A 17954-nucleotide genomic window follows, 5' to 3' on the forward strand; every position below is an offset into this window, starting at 1 on the left:
GCAAGCTATCTACAGGTCTTCAAAAGCGTGTCTCAGAATTTTTTTAAATCTTCTTAAACAGTTTTTATGCCAGAAAAACTTCCAGAGCAGTGAATTTACCATAGTTGATTTCTTTAAAATTGTGCTCCAAAAAAACTAAGCAAGATATAAAAAATCTGAGACACACTTTGAAAGAGCATTGTGACAGCTTGCATTCCAGCAAGTTTGAGTCAGATATTTTGAAGTATTGAGACAAAACATAGGGAAAACCGACTTTTGAAAGGTTATGCAAATTATCTTACCATACAGCTCAAGTCTAATGAGTGAAGACTACTGTACCGGTAATAATCTAAGCTGTGGCACAGTGTATGATGACCTGTCCCATGCATGGGAAAGTTTTGAATCCAAATCAGATGAGATCACTGGAGGTTCAAGCATTCTAGATGTTGATGATGAATATTTTGTGAATCTTGAAGGTACTGTAGAAGACATTACTACACCTGCAAAATTAGACAAACCTGAAATGACATCAACACCCAATAAATCCAAAAGACGATTCAGTCAGCCTGTGCGCAGCCCCATTGATGTTTTGCAGCTGTCATGCTGTGGTGATGAATGTATGAAATCACTTTCAATGAACACAATTCTTGATGCTGAGACTGAATTTAAGTCGATTGGTAATGAAGATCGCCAGAAGAAGTACATTTTGATGAAAATTAAAGAATTTTCTATCATTAGGTCATTACACAATAAGACAACAGTCACTTCAAATTTTGTTTTGGGGGGTACACAGATTTGTGCAAATGCTTGGTGCAATGTCCTTAATATTTCCCCAAAGAGATTCAAGACAGTGATTGAATTATATAGAGAAAATGTGACAGAGATCCAACATGGTAACTGTGGTCGCCGTGGCATGACAGAAAAGACAAGTGTATGTCTAGCATGGATGAAGTATCTGTTTGAAAGAATTGGTGACTACATGCCGCATAAGACTGAAGTGCATCTACCTCCAATATGGACCAAAGAGACTTTATATAAGAGAATGGAAACAGAACTTACAGCACGAGGACTTGGTAAAGACATGGTGATATCCTTTAGTCATTTTAAGAGAATTTGGAGCCATCATCTACCAGAATTTAAGATTGCTAAGGTAAAGATCATGCATTTCCTAAGTTTCTTATCACAATTAACTTGTCTACACTGTAATTACTCTATTGTCCTCTGCATGTATCTGTAGGAATAGAAGTTTATGGGATCCCAAATCTTCGCCTGAATATAATCTATGTGCACGCAGGACAATAATGTGAAAATGGCTGCAGCTATTTCTTTGAAAAACAGTGTTCAATCCCAACATTTTATTTCAGCATCAAAAATATTGCATATGGTTGAAAAATGCAAAAAATAGTGAAATTTTTCATTAAGGTAGAACGCACCTCGGGGACAGACATTCGGACTCTCAAACTTTTACAGTTGTCTTCTGATATACCACATGTGGGGGTTCATTTTAAAGCTCTTGGTGAAAGAAAACTTTTCACTGGCTTAGTTTTTTGAAATTCGAAAATTTTTATTTTTCGCCATAGAGTTAACACAGGGATGGCGGCCATTTTGAATTTCTAATATCAGTAAATCTTGGGTTATTTGTTTCTCTAGTACCAAAATTTGCACGGTGACCCCCTATTTTTATTCTTAATTTTGAAAGAGAATGATTGAAAGATTCCTTGAGGAAAGTTAGAGCAAAAGTTTAAGTCTTCACTTTCGAGGTGCATATTACCTTAAATCCCGCGGTGGGGAATAAAGGCCATCAAGCTCATTGGCAATTCATAAACGATAAGAGTGACCAGTGGCAACAGCTCTAGTTGGTGCTCTGTGAAAATCACCCTAAATTATCTTCAACTTTGCCAAAACAGCTTGAAATGAGCATATATTTTTTCATAAACAAAGTGTCCACATAGCTATATGCATCATCATGCCCATTTTTTCGAAATAAAGATATTTTAGAGAAAAACTGGCCATGGGCTATTTTTCAGCGTACGTAAGAAATTGTTTACTGCCATTATTCTAGTCTGTTACTAATCGCTTTCATAAACACTCAATTTATTGGCATGTTGATTTAGGCAGGGTTGACTATAAGCTGGATCCCAGGCCCCACTGAGGTGGGCTTTAAAGCTCTGGTTAGATAACTTTTGGTGTTTTGTGTTGATGTCAAATAGGGTAATCTAATTCTGTAAGTCCCTTTGGATGACTTGAATGAGATGTGTTAAAATTTGACAACATGTGCAATTTTTTATCATTGTATAGCCTTCATGGAGAAAATATCTATTGTTTATATCAGTAGGTATTACCAAATTTTTATAGGAAGTACACTGGTACTCTTTAATGAGAGGAAGACCCTGCACAGTACACATACTTATTTACATCAAAGTTCTGAAAAATTATTTTATTTTGGTTTAATTCATAGGCTGATAGAGACTTTGCTATCTGCACAACATGTGTCAACCTGAAAGAAGAATTAATTAAAGCAAAGAGACCTGAAGAACGGGAAAGAGTGAAGAAAGCCATAGAAGTACATGATAATGCTGTATGGTAAGTTTAGTACACTGTATCTACCTGACCAGGTGGAAGTAATGTTTTCTTGACATAATCAACTAAAATTTGTTATTCCCTGCAGACTTTGAACCATAACTCTAAGATCCATGAACTGATCTTGTTCAAACTTGGTAGAAAGATAAAGTAGTATGGTGTACACATGCACATTAACTTGTTTAATTATACAATCCAAAATAGCTGATATAACAACATACCCAATCCCAACCCCTGCCAAAAATTCCACCAACCATGCATGTACATGCCACCATGACACTAGAGGCACCGAGTGCATTGTTATGTGTGATGTCATCAAAACTTCCTTCAGCGGTCATTAGAGATAGTAGGTCATTTATTGAACACTGCTCAGATTACTTTATTTTGCAAGTCTAAGACCTAATGCAAGTTGGATCAATATCATTCCACAGCTACCTATAGCTAGACACCAAAGATTATAACAAAATATACAAGCGCCGTTAGCGGGGACTGTGTCATCAACAACGACTTGTTTCATGTACTTACAGATGTTACTCTAAAAAAATTATGGTGCATTTGCAATGCAGTTAATCTGACCTAACCTGGGTTAGAATCATAGTAAAATGCTTACTTATAATTGTTTCTGATTCTCATAGCAAAACTGTAACTGATAGAATGTCTACATGTAATTCCATTTTGCAGCACAGAGAGGGCAGTTTACCATGCTGCAAGAGAGCGGGCTCGTTTAGAACCAGATGAACTGACAACAATTATCATTGATGGAATGGATCAGAGTAAGACCAACATTCCCCGGTTTGCTGTCAAGGACAAGGATTCAAACACATTACTGCAGTTAATGACTCATATCACAGGTATGCCCCAATTGTACTTTCATGCAAGTTTTTTCATGTACATGCTTGGTCTCGAACTCACACCTACTGCACCAAATTGCATATAATAAATTATGACCACATTGATCGTGTCAAGTAACACTAACAAGAAGATCGTAGCAACACAATCAGAAGTTTGTAAAGCTAACAGTGTGTAAATCTCCAAAAAAAAGAATGTGAAGCCCAAACAGAAGAAAAATTTAGACAAGTTTTCATGGAGTATGAATATCCATGTAATGCTGTATCAACCAAATATGGGTGACCCTTTTAGTTTTTTGTTTCTCATGTCCAAAGGAATGGTCAGGCAGGGCGGTCGGGTGAAATAAAAGAAAGAAGTTTTAAAAAAAAATCTGTATTTGTTTCAGGCCAGTTTTCTGTCCTGTCTGCCCTATCAGTCTCTACAGTTTCTTAGTTTCTCTTGCTTAGGTTCCTTGTTACAGACTGTTTAGTTCCTTCCTTTTGGTGCAATTCAGATGATTGTGCAGACTGCAACTTTATAAGCAGATGAGCATTTATCATCATGTGAGATTTCAATCTGTAGTTAAACAGTCAAAGTATTTTGGTTAGAGTGATACACACTGTTCCGACACGACAGCAGGGGATGCCATGATGAAGATTTAATTAGCACACAGTCCCTGTATTTTGTTCAAAGTTTCACAATTTTGCTGTTTTAACACTGCTACAAGGATGATCGCCTCAGAGGCAATGAGCGTCACAAACTAAAAAGCGTTTTTTATTTTCATGTTAGAGCTGAAATATAGGGTCGGTCAGGAGATGAGAAACACAAAAATAAAAAATGTCCCCTATGCAATGTAACCCCTTTTTGTTGGTATTAAGCAGTGCTATCATTGAAACTATACGTCAACTGTTTACATTACAGGATCACTACACCACACTAACACTGCTCAAGGAAAAATACCGTATGTCCTACTTGATCTACGACAGTTCCCCCATGACAGTAACCTCACCATGAATGTGCTGTTGAATGTGCTCCTTCAAAAGAAAGAGTCGTTAGGGAAATGCCTCCACGCCCAGTTCGATAACTGTTATCGGGAAAATAAAAACAAGTTTGTACTCTGTCTGGGATCACTGTTGGTGGAGTATGCAATTTTTGAAGAGGTAGGTGTTTAACTTTCTTTGGAATGTCAAATACCAGTACACAAAAAGTCACAGGCCAAATCATTACTGTAGAGCTCACAGGCAATTATTAAAGACACATGAGCTGCAACTATTGAAACTCTTGTCATGCTTTTATATTTAGATTAAATTATATGAATAGAAATGTTCTTACTGAGATATCCACTTAGTGGGAGGTTTTAGTAAGACAAATGATAAACGGGTACTGCATACAAATATGGCAGCCTCCATACAACTGTATGATACCAGTGTAAATGGTGCATGCACACATTTGAGTCTTTTTAAGTACATTATGGTGCAACCCACTCAAAGGACAGGAAAGGGATGTACTCCACTTTGGCACACTCTTCTCTGTTTTTTCACATAACATGGGAAGATTTTTAAAATGGCAGGAAATTTATTATGAACAAAAATCTGTTCAATAACTTGCCTATGCTGCCACAAGCAAAAGTTGTAGAGGCCTATATTATTCAATTTATAGATAGTAATGAATATCTGAGACATTTGGAAGGTGTCATGAGATTGGACAAAGTCTTTATCATTCCGCTCTGTGTATCTACGGTAATGCCTCTCCATCTTTTCCCGATAGTTGGCGCCCTTCCCAAGTACTGAATAATAAGTATTCAATGTCAGCCATCTTGTTATCCTGTCATTCCACTTTCTCGCGCCGTACAGTGAACTTGCTTTCGCTGGCGCTCCTTCTCGTATCATGAGTGACTCCAAGCAGTCGAAGAAGAACCGAAGAAATAAGTCCTCCAGTAGTGCCATTAGCACGGAGGCACAGGCAGAGACCGAGAGTAGCATTTTGCTACGACTGAACCTGACATTACAGAACTACCGAAGGAAGGTCAAGACAGCATGGCGACCACAGTCGAGCATGCAAGTGAGCCGACCCCGGCTATCCTTCAACCAGCGCTGGACCAGAGTTGCTCACGCAACTACTGGGACAAATGTCACAACTGTGGCTCAGTCACAGGCTAACCAAGCGACAATGGCAAACTTTTTTGCGTCGCAAGGCGGTGAAGATACTCATAGTCAAGTTCGAGGTCAAGGGTCACGTAAGAGAAAATCGTCGACGCCGACATCTCCGCCAAGACCTAAGTCTTCCCGTCAGGAGGTTATCGAGTCTCAAAGTGAACTTGACTATTTTGAAGATTCGGAGGACAATTTTCAGGATGATTTTCCTGAGTCCTCAGGTATGTCACCGTCAGTATCGAAGCCTGCATTAGAAGGTGAATTAGACGCCATATTTGATGACGTTCCAGACCATATTAGCGGCCCAGTTACATGGCCAGTATCACAGTCTTCAGTTGATTGGTTGATGAAACGTATCGATAAGACATTGTCACCTACTCAACTAGTAGAATTACAACAAAACTACCTAGTCCCAGAAGATAGAAAACAACCATTTGAAGTTCAGCAAATGCCAGGAGCCCTCAGAAGTTTGATTCGATCAAATGCTCCATACTTCAAGAACTATGACAGACCATACTACAAGACTCACCAGGTAATGCATTCAGCATTAAGACCAGTTATCAAGGTACTGGAATTGGTGTGTTCTTCAGCCTTCCAGTCTGATAAGTTACCAGAGCTGAAGAAACAGATAAAGTCTGGTTTATCAGATGCAACACATCTGCTAACAACAGCAAGCCATATGATGGCAGAGCTCCGCCAGGCCAGAATGAAACCCTTGTTTAAACAAGAGTACAAGGATATCCTGCAAGAGTCCAAACCCACAGTTCAAGGCTTCTTTGGCGGTAATCTGTTCAAAGCTATAAACGAGTCCAAGAAGTCAGTCAATGCCTTTCGCAGTGTCACGAGCACAAGGGAAAGGTCACAGCAGGGACATGACAGTAAGAAGAGGTACAGTAACTATAACAAGGGGTCTTCCAACTATGAAGACCGCAGAAGTGGGTACAATTCAAAATACAAGTACCAGAAATATAATCAGAGATCAGGCAAGAGCTATAGTAAAGGTAACTCCAGCCACAGTGACAAAACCAAACAGTGACACTCAACAAAATCTTCCTCATGCAGGCAGACTGCAATATTTTGTGGAAGAATGGAAAAGGATCACAGACAATTCGTGGATCCTAAAAGTCATATTGGGTTACAGACTTCAGTTAATCAATACACCATACCAATCCCAGCAACCAATCTCATTACCAAAGTCAGAGGAAGACTCCAACATCATTCAAACAGAAATCAACTCATTACTCAAGAAACAAGCCATCGTCCAGGTACAGCCACATCCAGACCAGTTCCTGTCAAGAATTTTTGTATTACCCAAACGAACAGGGGGAAACAGAGTTATCATAGACCTCAGACAACTGAACCTGTTTATAAAAAAGGTGAAGTTCAGAATGGAGGGACACCCATTCATACAACAAATGCTAGACAAGGACGATTACATGACATCCATCGATTTGACAGATGCCTACCTGATGATACCAATACACCCAGATCACAGAAAATACCTCTGTTTTCAGTGGCAAGACAAGCGGTACAGTACACATGCCTACCATTCGGGCTGACGTCGGCTCCACGTGTATTCACCAAGGTACTGAAAATACCAATGGCGTATGCTCGCAAGCAGGGGATAATGTGCTCCAGTTACATAGACGATATATTCAACAAAGCAGCAAAGATAGATCTATGCCACAAGAACACCACCACTCTAATGACACTGCTGCGACAACTGGGATTTATTCCCAACGAACAAAATCACATCTGTTACCAACCAAACAACTAGTGCACTTGGGAAGACTCTACAACACAACAGAAATGAGTGTAATGGTACCACCACAAAAGTTACAAAGAATATCAGCCACGGCATTGTCAATCAAAACAAAGCAGTATGTATCTCTCAGGCAAGTAGCACACATACTAGGCCTGATAGAAGACGCAAGGGCAGCAATGACAATAGCAGCATCCCACTACCGGGGACTTCAACAGCAGCTAACCCACAACCTTGCACATCACTCCTGGGATTATCACATCCAACTGAACCAGGCATCAGAGGAAGACTTGAGTTGGTGGATTCACAAAGCAGCCAACTTCAACGGCAGACCTATTCAGACTGTGTCCCCAGACATAGTAATACAGTCAGATGCATCCCTGGTAGGATGGGGAGCTGTCTGTGCAAACAAGACAGTTCAGGGCAGATGGACACAACAAGAAAAGTCTCACCACATAAATGTCCTCGAGATACTAGCAGCAAAACTTGCAATTCAGTCTTTTCTTCAAGACAAGTCGAAAATGGAAGTGAAGTTACAGATGGACAATACAACTGCAGTGGCTTACCTGAAACATCAGGGTGGTTCCAGATCTCAGAGCCTATGCAAAGTAGCTCTACAAATTTGGCAGTTCTGCGAACAGAGGAGCATCAATCTACTGGTAGAACATCTACCAGGAGAAGTCAATATCCTAGCAGACAAACAGTCCAGGGCATTTCTAGATTGCCACGACTACCAGTTGGACACAAAGATTTTCCAGAGAATCTGCGACCACTTTTACCAACCAGAAATAGACTTGTTTGCAAGTCGTATAACAAAACAACTTCCACAGTTTGTATCATGGAAAAGGAGCCCACAGGCCTTTGCAGTGAACGCCTTCACACTGAGATGGACAGGCAAAAGCATCTACATGTTTCCACCACCACCTCTAATATCCAGATGCCTGCAAAAACTACGCATAGATCAAGCCAGAGCAATAGTCATAACACCAGTATGGCCTCAGAGCCCATGGTACCCATTGTTGCTGCAAATGTCATGTCAGAAACCGCTGCTATTACCACGACACAAGAATCTACTGATAGAACCACACACAGGCAAGCCACCAAGAATAAATCTGATGCCTCTTGCCGCCTGGCTGCTCTCAGGAAACACTACAGAAACCTGGGAGTTTCAAAAGCAGCAACAGAAATACTACTCCAAGCTGTCCGCAGAGGGACATCTAAGCAATATGACATCAAGTGGAGAAAATATGCTTGCTGGTGTAATAAACAGAAAGCAGATCCAATTTCTTGTCCTATCACAGTGATAATAGACTTCTTAACAGAACTGTTTGAAAAGGAAGAATTGTCGTACAGCACACTTAATGGTTACCGATCTGCTATTTCATCAGCACACCTACAGATAGATGGATATCTCATAGGAACTCATCCATTAATAACGAAGTTATTCAAGGGGTTCTACCACATTCGTCCACCCAAACCACGTTATCCAGTAACCTGGGATGTTACTAAGGTACTAGATTACCTGAAGTCTCTACACCCAAGCTCAAGATTGAGTCTCAGCAACTGACACTGAAAACTGTGATGCTGATTGCACTGACATCCTCAGATAGAGGTCAGACAATTAGCAAGTTAGACATTGAATTTTGTAATTTAACTAATGATTTTGTTTTGTTTGTGATACCAGAACTGACAAAGACGTCGTCAGTTTCTAAACCTCACAAGACTGTAAGATGTCCAAAATTTGGAGAGAAGTCTCTCGATGTGAGACATTATGTTAAGCAGTACATCATTAGAACCAGGAGATACAGAGATCTCACAGTACAACAGGGTGGAAAACGACCATCGAAATTATTTATTTCATTTAGAAAACCGTACAGAGAAGTTACATCACAAACAATTGCTAGGTGGGTAAAGTCAGTAATGAAGTCTGCAGGAATTGACACAAGTCACTACAAGGCACACAGTGCAAGAGGGGCTGCTAGCTCAGCTGCATTGCATCAGGGAGCAACATTAACACAAGTTCTACAGTTGGGAGATTGGTCAACCAACACAACTTTCACCAGATTCTACTGTCGATATACTGACTCATCAGAAGTGGGCCGTATGATACTGTTAGCTGCCTCCAAGCAGTAACAGGTCAGTCAATTTACATTCCGTCCAGCTTGGTAATCGGCATTACCGTAGATACACAGAGCGGAATGATAAAGACTTAAAAATTTGCCTAGACTTACCTTGAAGTGCAAATTATAAGTCTTTGAATGGAGCGTAGTGTATCTACGCTCCTCCCACCCACCCATCCCAACTCCATGTAAATTGGGAAGTTATTTGCCTTTGTGCTTTAAAAATTGCTATATAGCTTATATACAAATTCATCTGAATTCGGCCCGTTCAAGTGGAATGACAGGATAACAAGATGGCTGACATTGAATACTTATTATTCAGTACTTGGGAAGGGCGCCAACTATCGGGAAAAGATGGAGAGGCATTACCGTAGATACACTACGCTCCATTCAAAGACTTATAATTTGCACTTCAAGGTAAGTCTAGGCAAATTTTTAATTTTGCAGAGTTGCATTATACAGTCAGTAACAAATAAGATAAAGTAAACAGAATTCTGTGTCATCAAGTCAACAGCAGTGGCAGGTATTTGATATACGAACATAAAACATACCATGTTTATGTAAATTTCTTGAGATAAACAATAAGCTATTGAACATTCAGGCACAGCTTCTAAGAAATGAGACTGTGTAGGATTGCAGTAAGATTGCCTACGATTGCCTTTTGATTATTCAAAATATAACCACTTAAAATTCATCTTAATGTTTTCTCCACAGGTGTTCTTCAATTTTCTCCCAGTAGGTCATACACATGAAGATGTAGACCAAATGTTCAGCAAAATTGCCGAGAAACTGTTCCGAAGTGATGTCTACACCATTTCAGGTAATGATTTTAATGCCAATGCCCCACCTTTACCACAAAGACTTTTGCGTAAAGATTAATTTTACCCTGAAAAAGTGGGGACTAATAACAATTTCAATATATGTGTATGGTGTACCATTTATGAAAGAAAGACAAAAGTGAAAAAAACAAGAATTCATCAACTAGCGTTATGTCATGCTACAATATGCATGCTGTACTGATTTTCGATTTTTGTTCGGAATATTTTACCATAAGTAGAATACTGTGATTCATTGGTGTTGGAAAATGTAAAGTCATAATGCAGATTGATGTAATTGATTTTTTCATGTGGCTGTGTGATTGATGATTGATTTAAATGGACTGAAATGTTTTCAGATTTAATGTCCACGGTGGTTGACAGCTATTCTCCAAACATCAATGCAACATTAGTTGGATCACTGTTCAACATTAAAGAATGGCTTGAACCACACATGTCAGGAACATTTGGAGGCCATTCCAAGCCGCACAGCTTCCGCTTCAAAACTGTTGATGGCAAGGTGCGTATGCACTACAGGAAGTGGAGCAATTTGCCATGGAAGCCAGAAACTGATGACAACTTTGAAGAAAGCAAAGGTCTAATCTGTCTGAAGGTAATGTCAGTAATTTTGAGCACTGTGATCACTTCACTATCTCCACTTTAGTCCATCTTTCTCAGTAATGATACATTGGGAGACTCAGTTGGAATCTCTTAAAACACTCTATATTTAAGCAATAAAGCACACCCAGCGACAGTATACCTCAAGATTTTGACCAGTTCATAACATATATGCACTCGCTATCGCTCGTGCATATATGAATCGAAGTGGTCAAAATTGAGTGGTATACCGTCGCTGGTGTGATTTATTGCTATTATATCATAACAGTATATTTAATTCTGGCGTGAAACATCAAAAACAGATTTTTGCTCAAGCTGAGATCTCGCGCGTATGCTAGCCATGGTATATCGCCAATATACCATGGTTCTTTACACGTCTCAACCAATCAGATCGCTTTATTTGCACCATCAATATACCGGTATGATAAAAATATATAATACATGATAAATCAGTGACGATTTCATTGAACGTCAAACAAGGGTTGCATCTGATGTATTTACTGATAAATATCTATATTGTATGCGCTCTTTTTCAAGACTGTTCCTAGCTTGGAAGATATACCTGATTGGGTACAGCCTTGTCTGGAGAAGATGGATGTAGATGCCATAAAGAAAGACATCCCAGAACGATACAAACATAGGTTGCCAGACTCTGCGATTCAGGAATGGAGAAAGTTCTTCGAAAATGTGAAAGACTATGAAAAAGTAAGTGGATTTAAGAATATTGCACAGCAGATCTTGTCTTTTGTATCTGGGCTTTGTTATCCATTAAATAGGTTATCATGAAATAGTTATCTCTTGATGTCTCACAATTGCGCTGTAAATTGTCATGCAGAGAAGAGCAGTAATGGAGGCTCATTGTCCTTACAAGAAAGTTTTTACACATTTTCAGCCCCTAATTACTCATGTGTATTTCACTTTGTTGGAGTATTTTTAGCTCTGCCATCTGCTGTCAGTGATTTATGTTAAGATTTGCATTTGGTTTGGCAAATGTTTTCATTTTTTGGTCAACAAGTTGTTTTCAATTATCGCCCACTTGTCCCGTTGCTTTGAACTTTGGTATGTAGGTTTGTCATTGTGACAGTGAAGCTATATTGGCTGCTGGTCATTTGTTATTACCGGTAATAATACTGTTTCTACTTGAATGGCACTACTACTGGCCTAAACAATTTATGTCGATTTCATTCGATTAGGTTCCAGAGGAAAGACAAAACTGGCCCTTAAAGGAGTTGGCAGATTTCTGCAAACAAAGAAGCCAAGCTAGAGATACTGTACCCCAAGTGTCAAACGTCACATTCAGGATGATACGCATGTACGTTTAATTTAATATTTTGTACTAATATTAGAAATAAATGGGAGTACGCCAAGTATTCTTAAGAGTCTATGACATGCCCCATTCAACAAGTAAAATCATTCTTTTGGGTATTTAGGTCCCTTGGCTGAGTTTCTGACAGGGAACAATATAAACTTTGTAAGGGATGTCATAGACCCTTTAAATTGGACAAGAGTTGTCAGCATTTGAAGCCTACCTCAATAGTCAATCCCAAGCATTGCACTCCACCTAGTACTTATCAAATCCTGGTGCATTATGTTCACATTAAAATCATTAATCCTGCAAGTTATGTTTGTTGCAAAAACTTTGCTGTTATATCACAGTTGTTCATTATGGTTATTCTTACATAATATTACATATTGTGTACTCTTTGGGACTCTGGAAAATGGCAGGAGCTATGATGACTTGCAGGCAACAAGCGTCCTTGCAATTGAAGCATGCTTCTATGTCAAACTTTCTCTCTGGGTGTTGCAAGTTTAACAGGAATAATAATCTCAGCAAATTGGTAGGACTCATTCATATAGATTGATGGGGTATGTTTGAGTGGGAGTGGTGACTCTGAGATCTACAGAATTCCACATATTTCATTGCAGTATATTTTCTGGAGCCAAATTTTGAATTTCACGCATTATATATAGCCTTTGCAGAACTGCAGTTAGATGAAAGAGTAATGGCGTTCTTCACTTGACTTGCTGTTAAACTCAATACTTAATTCTGAGGCGGAATATAGTTGAGATAAATTTCTGTGGTTTATTCTCCAAATTCAGAACAAATTTATTTTGTTCTTTCTCATTGGCTGTAGAACAAACAGTTGCATTACAGTTTCTTTGCCATCAAACCTTAAAGGGACATAAGCTGTAACTTGTGGCAAGTTTTTCAGTATTCTGCTTCTGTATATCAACTACCGTGTTTGACCCTAATCCGTTTGTCATGCTGAAATTTCGAGTATTCTTTTTGTCAACACAGCTTGTATGTGTGTAGTGATCATTGTTTATTGTTTACAAATGAATTCTAGTCCGGACTTGAATACAATTTTCAACAATAACAATGTAGATTATACTCATATAGGTTGTGTTGATATGCTAAATACTTGGCATTAAATTATAGTTTAGGGATTCAATGCAGAAAGTGTAGGGAAACCACAAAACAAAAATTCTGAAAAAATAGCCAAAAGATACAGCTTATGGAGCTTTTTAAGTTTTAGCTAACTTGCCAAACACGCAGACCAAATAAACAGTTACACAAACATTCATATGGTAGAATGATTGACATCAAATTTATGCATATTAAGTCAATGCCAGCATGCCTTTTGATTGGGCAGGTTGCTAAAGTCAGTGTAAAAGTGTCTTAATTTGTTCTGTGTGTGAAGAATAAACCACATAAATTTAATGTCAATGTTATTCACAGTCAGTCTGACCAAGTTTTTTTATATTGTACTGTATCACTTAAGTTAAAGCTATTTTTCAGGATGTATGTATGTGAAGTGACCTCTTCGAGTTCCATAGCAACACATGTGAACAAAAGCTACAATCCTTTTTAAATACCCCTTTGGCCATTTTAACTGGAAGCATACTAGTTTTCTCAGATGATGCACTGCCTGGAAATCTGTAATCTCAAAAAATAAATGAAAACAGTATTCACACTTTTTAAATCAATTAATTTGTATTTTCTCAGATAACTATTGGAAAACAAGGAAGGCAGTACAGAAACATTGACAGAGTTGATGATTTCTCATCAATACAAGTTGATGATTTTGTGGCATTATATTGTCCCGAATACAATGAAATCCCACAGCTAGGCCAAGTGAAGTCCAGGACAGCTACATCATTTAAGGTTCACTGGTATCAAGGATCCTGGGATACTGCCTGGAAACCATGGTATACCAAGGCAGGAAGAAGGAGAGTGCCCTGGGAGGATATGCAGGAAATGGAGTCTGCCATAATGTGGGGATTCAAACTGACCACCAGGAAGATGTTGAAAAAACAAACAAAGGAAATACTGAGGGCAAAATATGAAGAACTAATGAAAGCAAGGGACTGTGAAACATGTTAATGTTATTTAGGAAAGCAAATAGATAGTGTACATGATAGTGTAATGATAGTGTACATATTGTCACTGACATTCTTTTCACTGGTGTACATCCCTGAATTTTATTTGTGTCATCACATCATGAAAATACCACTCACAGTCTTGGATTATATTGAACCGAACTCAGATCATCAAGCTTTAACCAAGCACCTGCAGGTATGTTTTGCTCAAAACATTTGTAGGATATTTTCTAGCCAACACCTGCATGACATAGCCTTATGGCATTGATACATTTTAGTACATAGTGTCTCATTACAACAGCTCAACTGTAAAACATATTATTAGCTCACATCTGGTATACCAATGTGAGGTTATCGTATAAGCTGAATCAGTTCATTTGCGTCCGATTTGCATGTCTGTATGTAAGTATGTATGTATGTCTGTCCACATCAAAAACACCAAAACCGCAGCACCTACTGTCTTAGTATTTGGTGTACAGGTGCACCTAGGGATGGAGATGTGAATTTGTTCAAATGAACGTGTCAGTGTCAAAATTATGCAAATGACGAGAAAAAAGAAAAAACACTGCAAATTGCTAAAACTCTGTAACCGTTGGTAGATTGGGTTGAAACTTGGTGTGCAGGTTCCTTCAGGTATTTTAATTAGGTCTTTAATATTTGGGATGAAATTTGCATGTTTCTATTTTTGGGGTATTTTTTCAGCTTTTAGTCAAAAAATGTTTTTCTCTGAAAACACTCATCTGATTGCTTTGAAAGTTGGTATACATGTTCCTCAGGATAACCTCAGTCAATTTTATACAAATTTAATTGAAATTTTCATATTTGTAATTTGGGGCAATTTTCCGAATTTTTGGTCAAAATTTTTTTATTCAAAAAGTACTAATCTGATAGCTTTGATATTTAGTATACAGGTTCCTCAGATTGATCAAAATCAGTTTTATGAATATTGTGAAGATATCTTGAATTTCGTATTTTTGCTGAATTTTTTGGTTATTTTTCTCATTTTAAGTAAAACTTATTCTTCTCTGAAACCGCTAGCCTGATTGCTCTCAAATTTTGATTGGATGTTTGCAAGGGTGTTACCCTTCTAATTGTTGAAATTACGACAAAATTGGAAATATTACTGTTTTGGGGCAATTTTTGTCATTTTTGGTCAAAAAATCTTTAAAAATATTTTCTTTTTAAAGCCCCTGGACGGACAGCGTTTATATTTGGTGTACAGATGTCCAGGGATGACAATAGTTAGATATGTGGAAATTGTTTTGAAATATACAAAGTTGTATTTTTAAGACAATTTTGTCATTTTTGGTCAAGAAAACTTGTTCTCAAAATTACTTGCTTGATAGCTTTGTAATTTGGTACAGAAGTCCCGAGGTATGTTATTAGATAAATTTTCTGGTCAAAGTGTTGGGAAACCCCCAAATGTTATATTTTAGGTAATTTTAACAGTTCGTGACCTTAATGACCTACACCAACCCAGGATATGTTGTGAGAGAGTTTTGAAGGCTGTGAACATAATTTTGTCATATTTAATATCAATTAGTAGTAAAATTTGATCCAGAAAACAAAGCTGAGGTAAATTTTTTCATTGCGAACCAATTTTTACAACTTTTGCATGTAAGACACACAAGAACTGATGAGAAATTTGGATCCAGGATAATTCCAGATGTCGTAATCCCCCCCACAGTGGAAGGCATTTCCCTATCTGTAACTGATTTAAGTGTTGTTTATATTCAAATGATAGCACTCATAGCATTAATTAAAGCATCCCCAAGGTTGTAAATACATTTCCCGCCAGCTGGTCTTATGTAAGGGGTGGAACATTTGATATTCAGGAAGGGGTAAGGGCTAGAAGATTGATGAGGTAGCATTACTTTTTACCAGATCCCTTGTACATTTTTCCCACTCTTTATTTTTTCCCCAATCTCCCACCTTTTCTGTTTGTCAAGCTTCTCTGGCTAATTTTTTTGTTGACATTTGCTTTATGTATGTAGGATCTGCTTGTCCCATTGCTATAGAAGTTGATATGCATGTTCCTAAAGATGACCTCCAGTACCTAAGTTGCTGACCTTATTTGCTTTTGTCATTCTTGTTTTTCTGGTTTAAATATTTCTTGAATTTACCAATTCAAACCGAATGTGAGCACACTGTCCTTGACGGTATTTTTAATTTAAGGAAAGTGATGTGTAATAAATTTGAAATGAGACAAATGAAAGACTGAGACAAATGAAAGACTAGTTTCAATACTGTTCTGAATTATGAGAAATGACCATAAGTCATACCTACCCAACCAAACTACCCAGTGTCATTAGAGACTGTCATCTGCTATTTCAGTCCACAGGGGCTTGTCAATGGCCAATGAACAGATAATAAAGAATATAAACCTATTTCGTTGTGTACCAGCCTTTCCTTGTTCACTTCTCTCAGCCTGTTACCTAGCTCTGTTTGTCAGGATTGACGGTAAAGTGTTAACTATGTATTCAGTATATAAAGTGCACTCCACGGTAACCTCTGGCATGCCACACGATGACCTCATAAGACGTTTAGTGTGCAACAGTGTGAAGGTCAAGGCAAAATCCAACAACGGTTCACAATAGAGGGCGCACTGCATACTGCATACATTACAGTAATTAACACTGTACCATGATCATGGCTTACAGAGCCCCTATGGTCAGTCTTATTTACTAGCTACAGTTTTTTATCAAAATTTTTGCCTAAATCTTAAAACAAATTGACTAGGATATATTTTATAAAGGCGACAGAAATTTACTTTGGTGCTCAAAGGGTTAAAGGGTAGCAGTTGACAATTCAATAATTCTAGACTTTCAGTTTGTCGCTCTCTCCTGAAAACATTTTACTAAAGGCTACCAGTTGACTGTTCAAATTGCTAGACGCTTGAGTCAGTTGCTTTCGCCTGAAAACATTATACTAAAGGCTACCAGTTGACAGTGTTCCAATGGCTAGACTCTTGCGTCAGTTGCTTTCGCCTGAAAACATTTTACTAAAGGCTACCAGTTGACAGTGTTCCAATGGCTAGACTCTTGAGTCAGTTGCTTTCGCCTGAAAACATTTTACTAAAGGCTACCAGTTGACAGTGTTCCAATGGCTAGACTCTTGAGTCAGTTGCTTTCGCCTGAAAACATTTTACTAGAGGCTACCAGTTGACAGTGTTCCAATGGCTAGACGCTTGAGTCAGTTGCTTTCGCCTGAAAACATTTTACTAAAGGCTACCAGTTGACAGTGTTCCAATGGCTAGACTCTTGAGTCAGTTGCTTTCGCCTGAAAACATTTTACTAAAGGCTACCAGTTGACAGTGTTCCAATGGCTAGACTCTTGAGTCAGTTGCTTTCGCCTGAAAACATTTTACTAAAGGCTACCAGTTGACAGTGTTCCAATGGCTAGACTCTTGAGTCAGTTGCTTTCGCCTGAAAACATTTTACTAAAGGCTACCAGTTGACAGTGTTCCAATGGCTAGACTCTTGAGTCAGTTGCTTTCGCCTGAAAACATTTTACTAAAGGCTACCAGTTGACAGTGTTCCAATGGCTAGACTCTTGAGTCAGTTGCTTTCGCCTGAAAACATTTTACTTAAGGCTACCAGTTGACAGTGTTCCAATGGCTAGACTCTTGAGTCAGTTGCTTTCGCCTGAAAACATTTTACTTAAGGCTACCAGTTGACAGTGTTCCAATGGCTAGACTCTTGAGTCAGTTGCTTTCGCC

General features: G+C 38.4%; 1 protein-coding gene across 1 annotated transcript; it reads left to right on the forward strand.

Annotated features, from left to right (window-relative positions):
• Positions 1 to 283: 283 nt before the first annotated feature.
• On the forward strand, positions 284 to 16623 carry LOC139128642 (uncharacterized). The gene is made up of 8 exons (XM_070694382.1): positions 284 to 1129; positions 2438 to 2562; positions 3241 to 3410; positions 4309 to 4547; positions 10137 to 10242; positions 10597 to 10850; positions 11393 to 11560; positions 13863 to 16623. Exons 1-8 carry the CDS (start codon positions 299 to 301, stop codon positions 14238 to 14240), a joined length of 2271 nt encoding a protein of 756 aa, XP_070550483.1. The 5' UTR covers positions 284 to 298; the 3' UTR covers positions 14241 to 16623.
• Positions 16624 to 17954: the final 1331 nt, after the last annotated feature.

The sequence above is a fragment of the Ptychodera flava genome, unplaced genomic scaffold, assembly GCF_041260155.1.
Source record: "Ptychodera flava strain L36383 unplaced genomic scaffold, AS_Pfla_20210202 Scaffold_62__1_contigs__length_770838_pilon, whole genome shotgun sequence".
In the NCBI taxonomy this organism is placed as follows: Eukaryota; Metazoa; Hemichordata; class Enteropneusta; family Ptychoderidae; genus Ptychodera; species Ptychodera flava.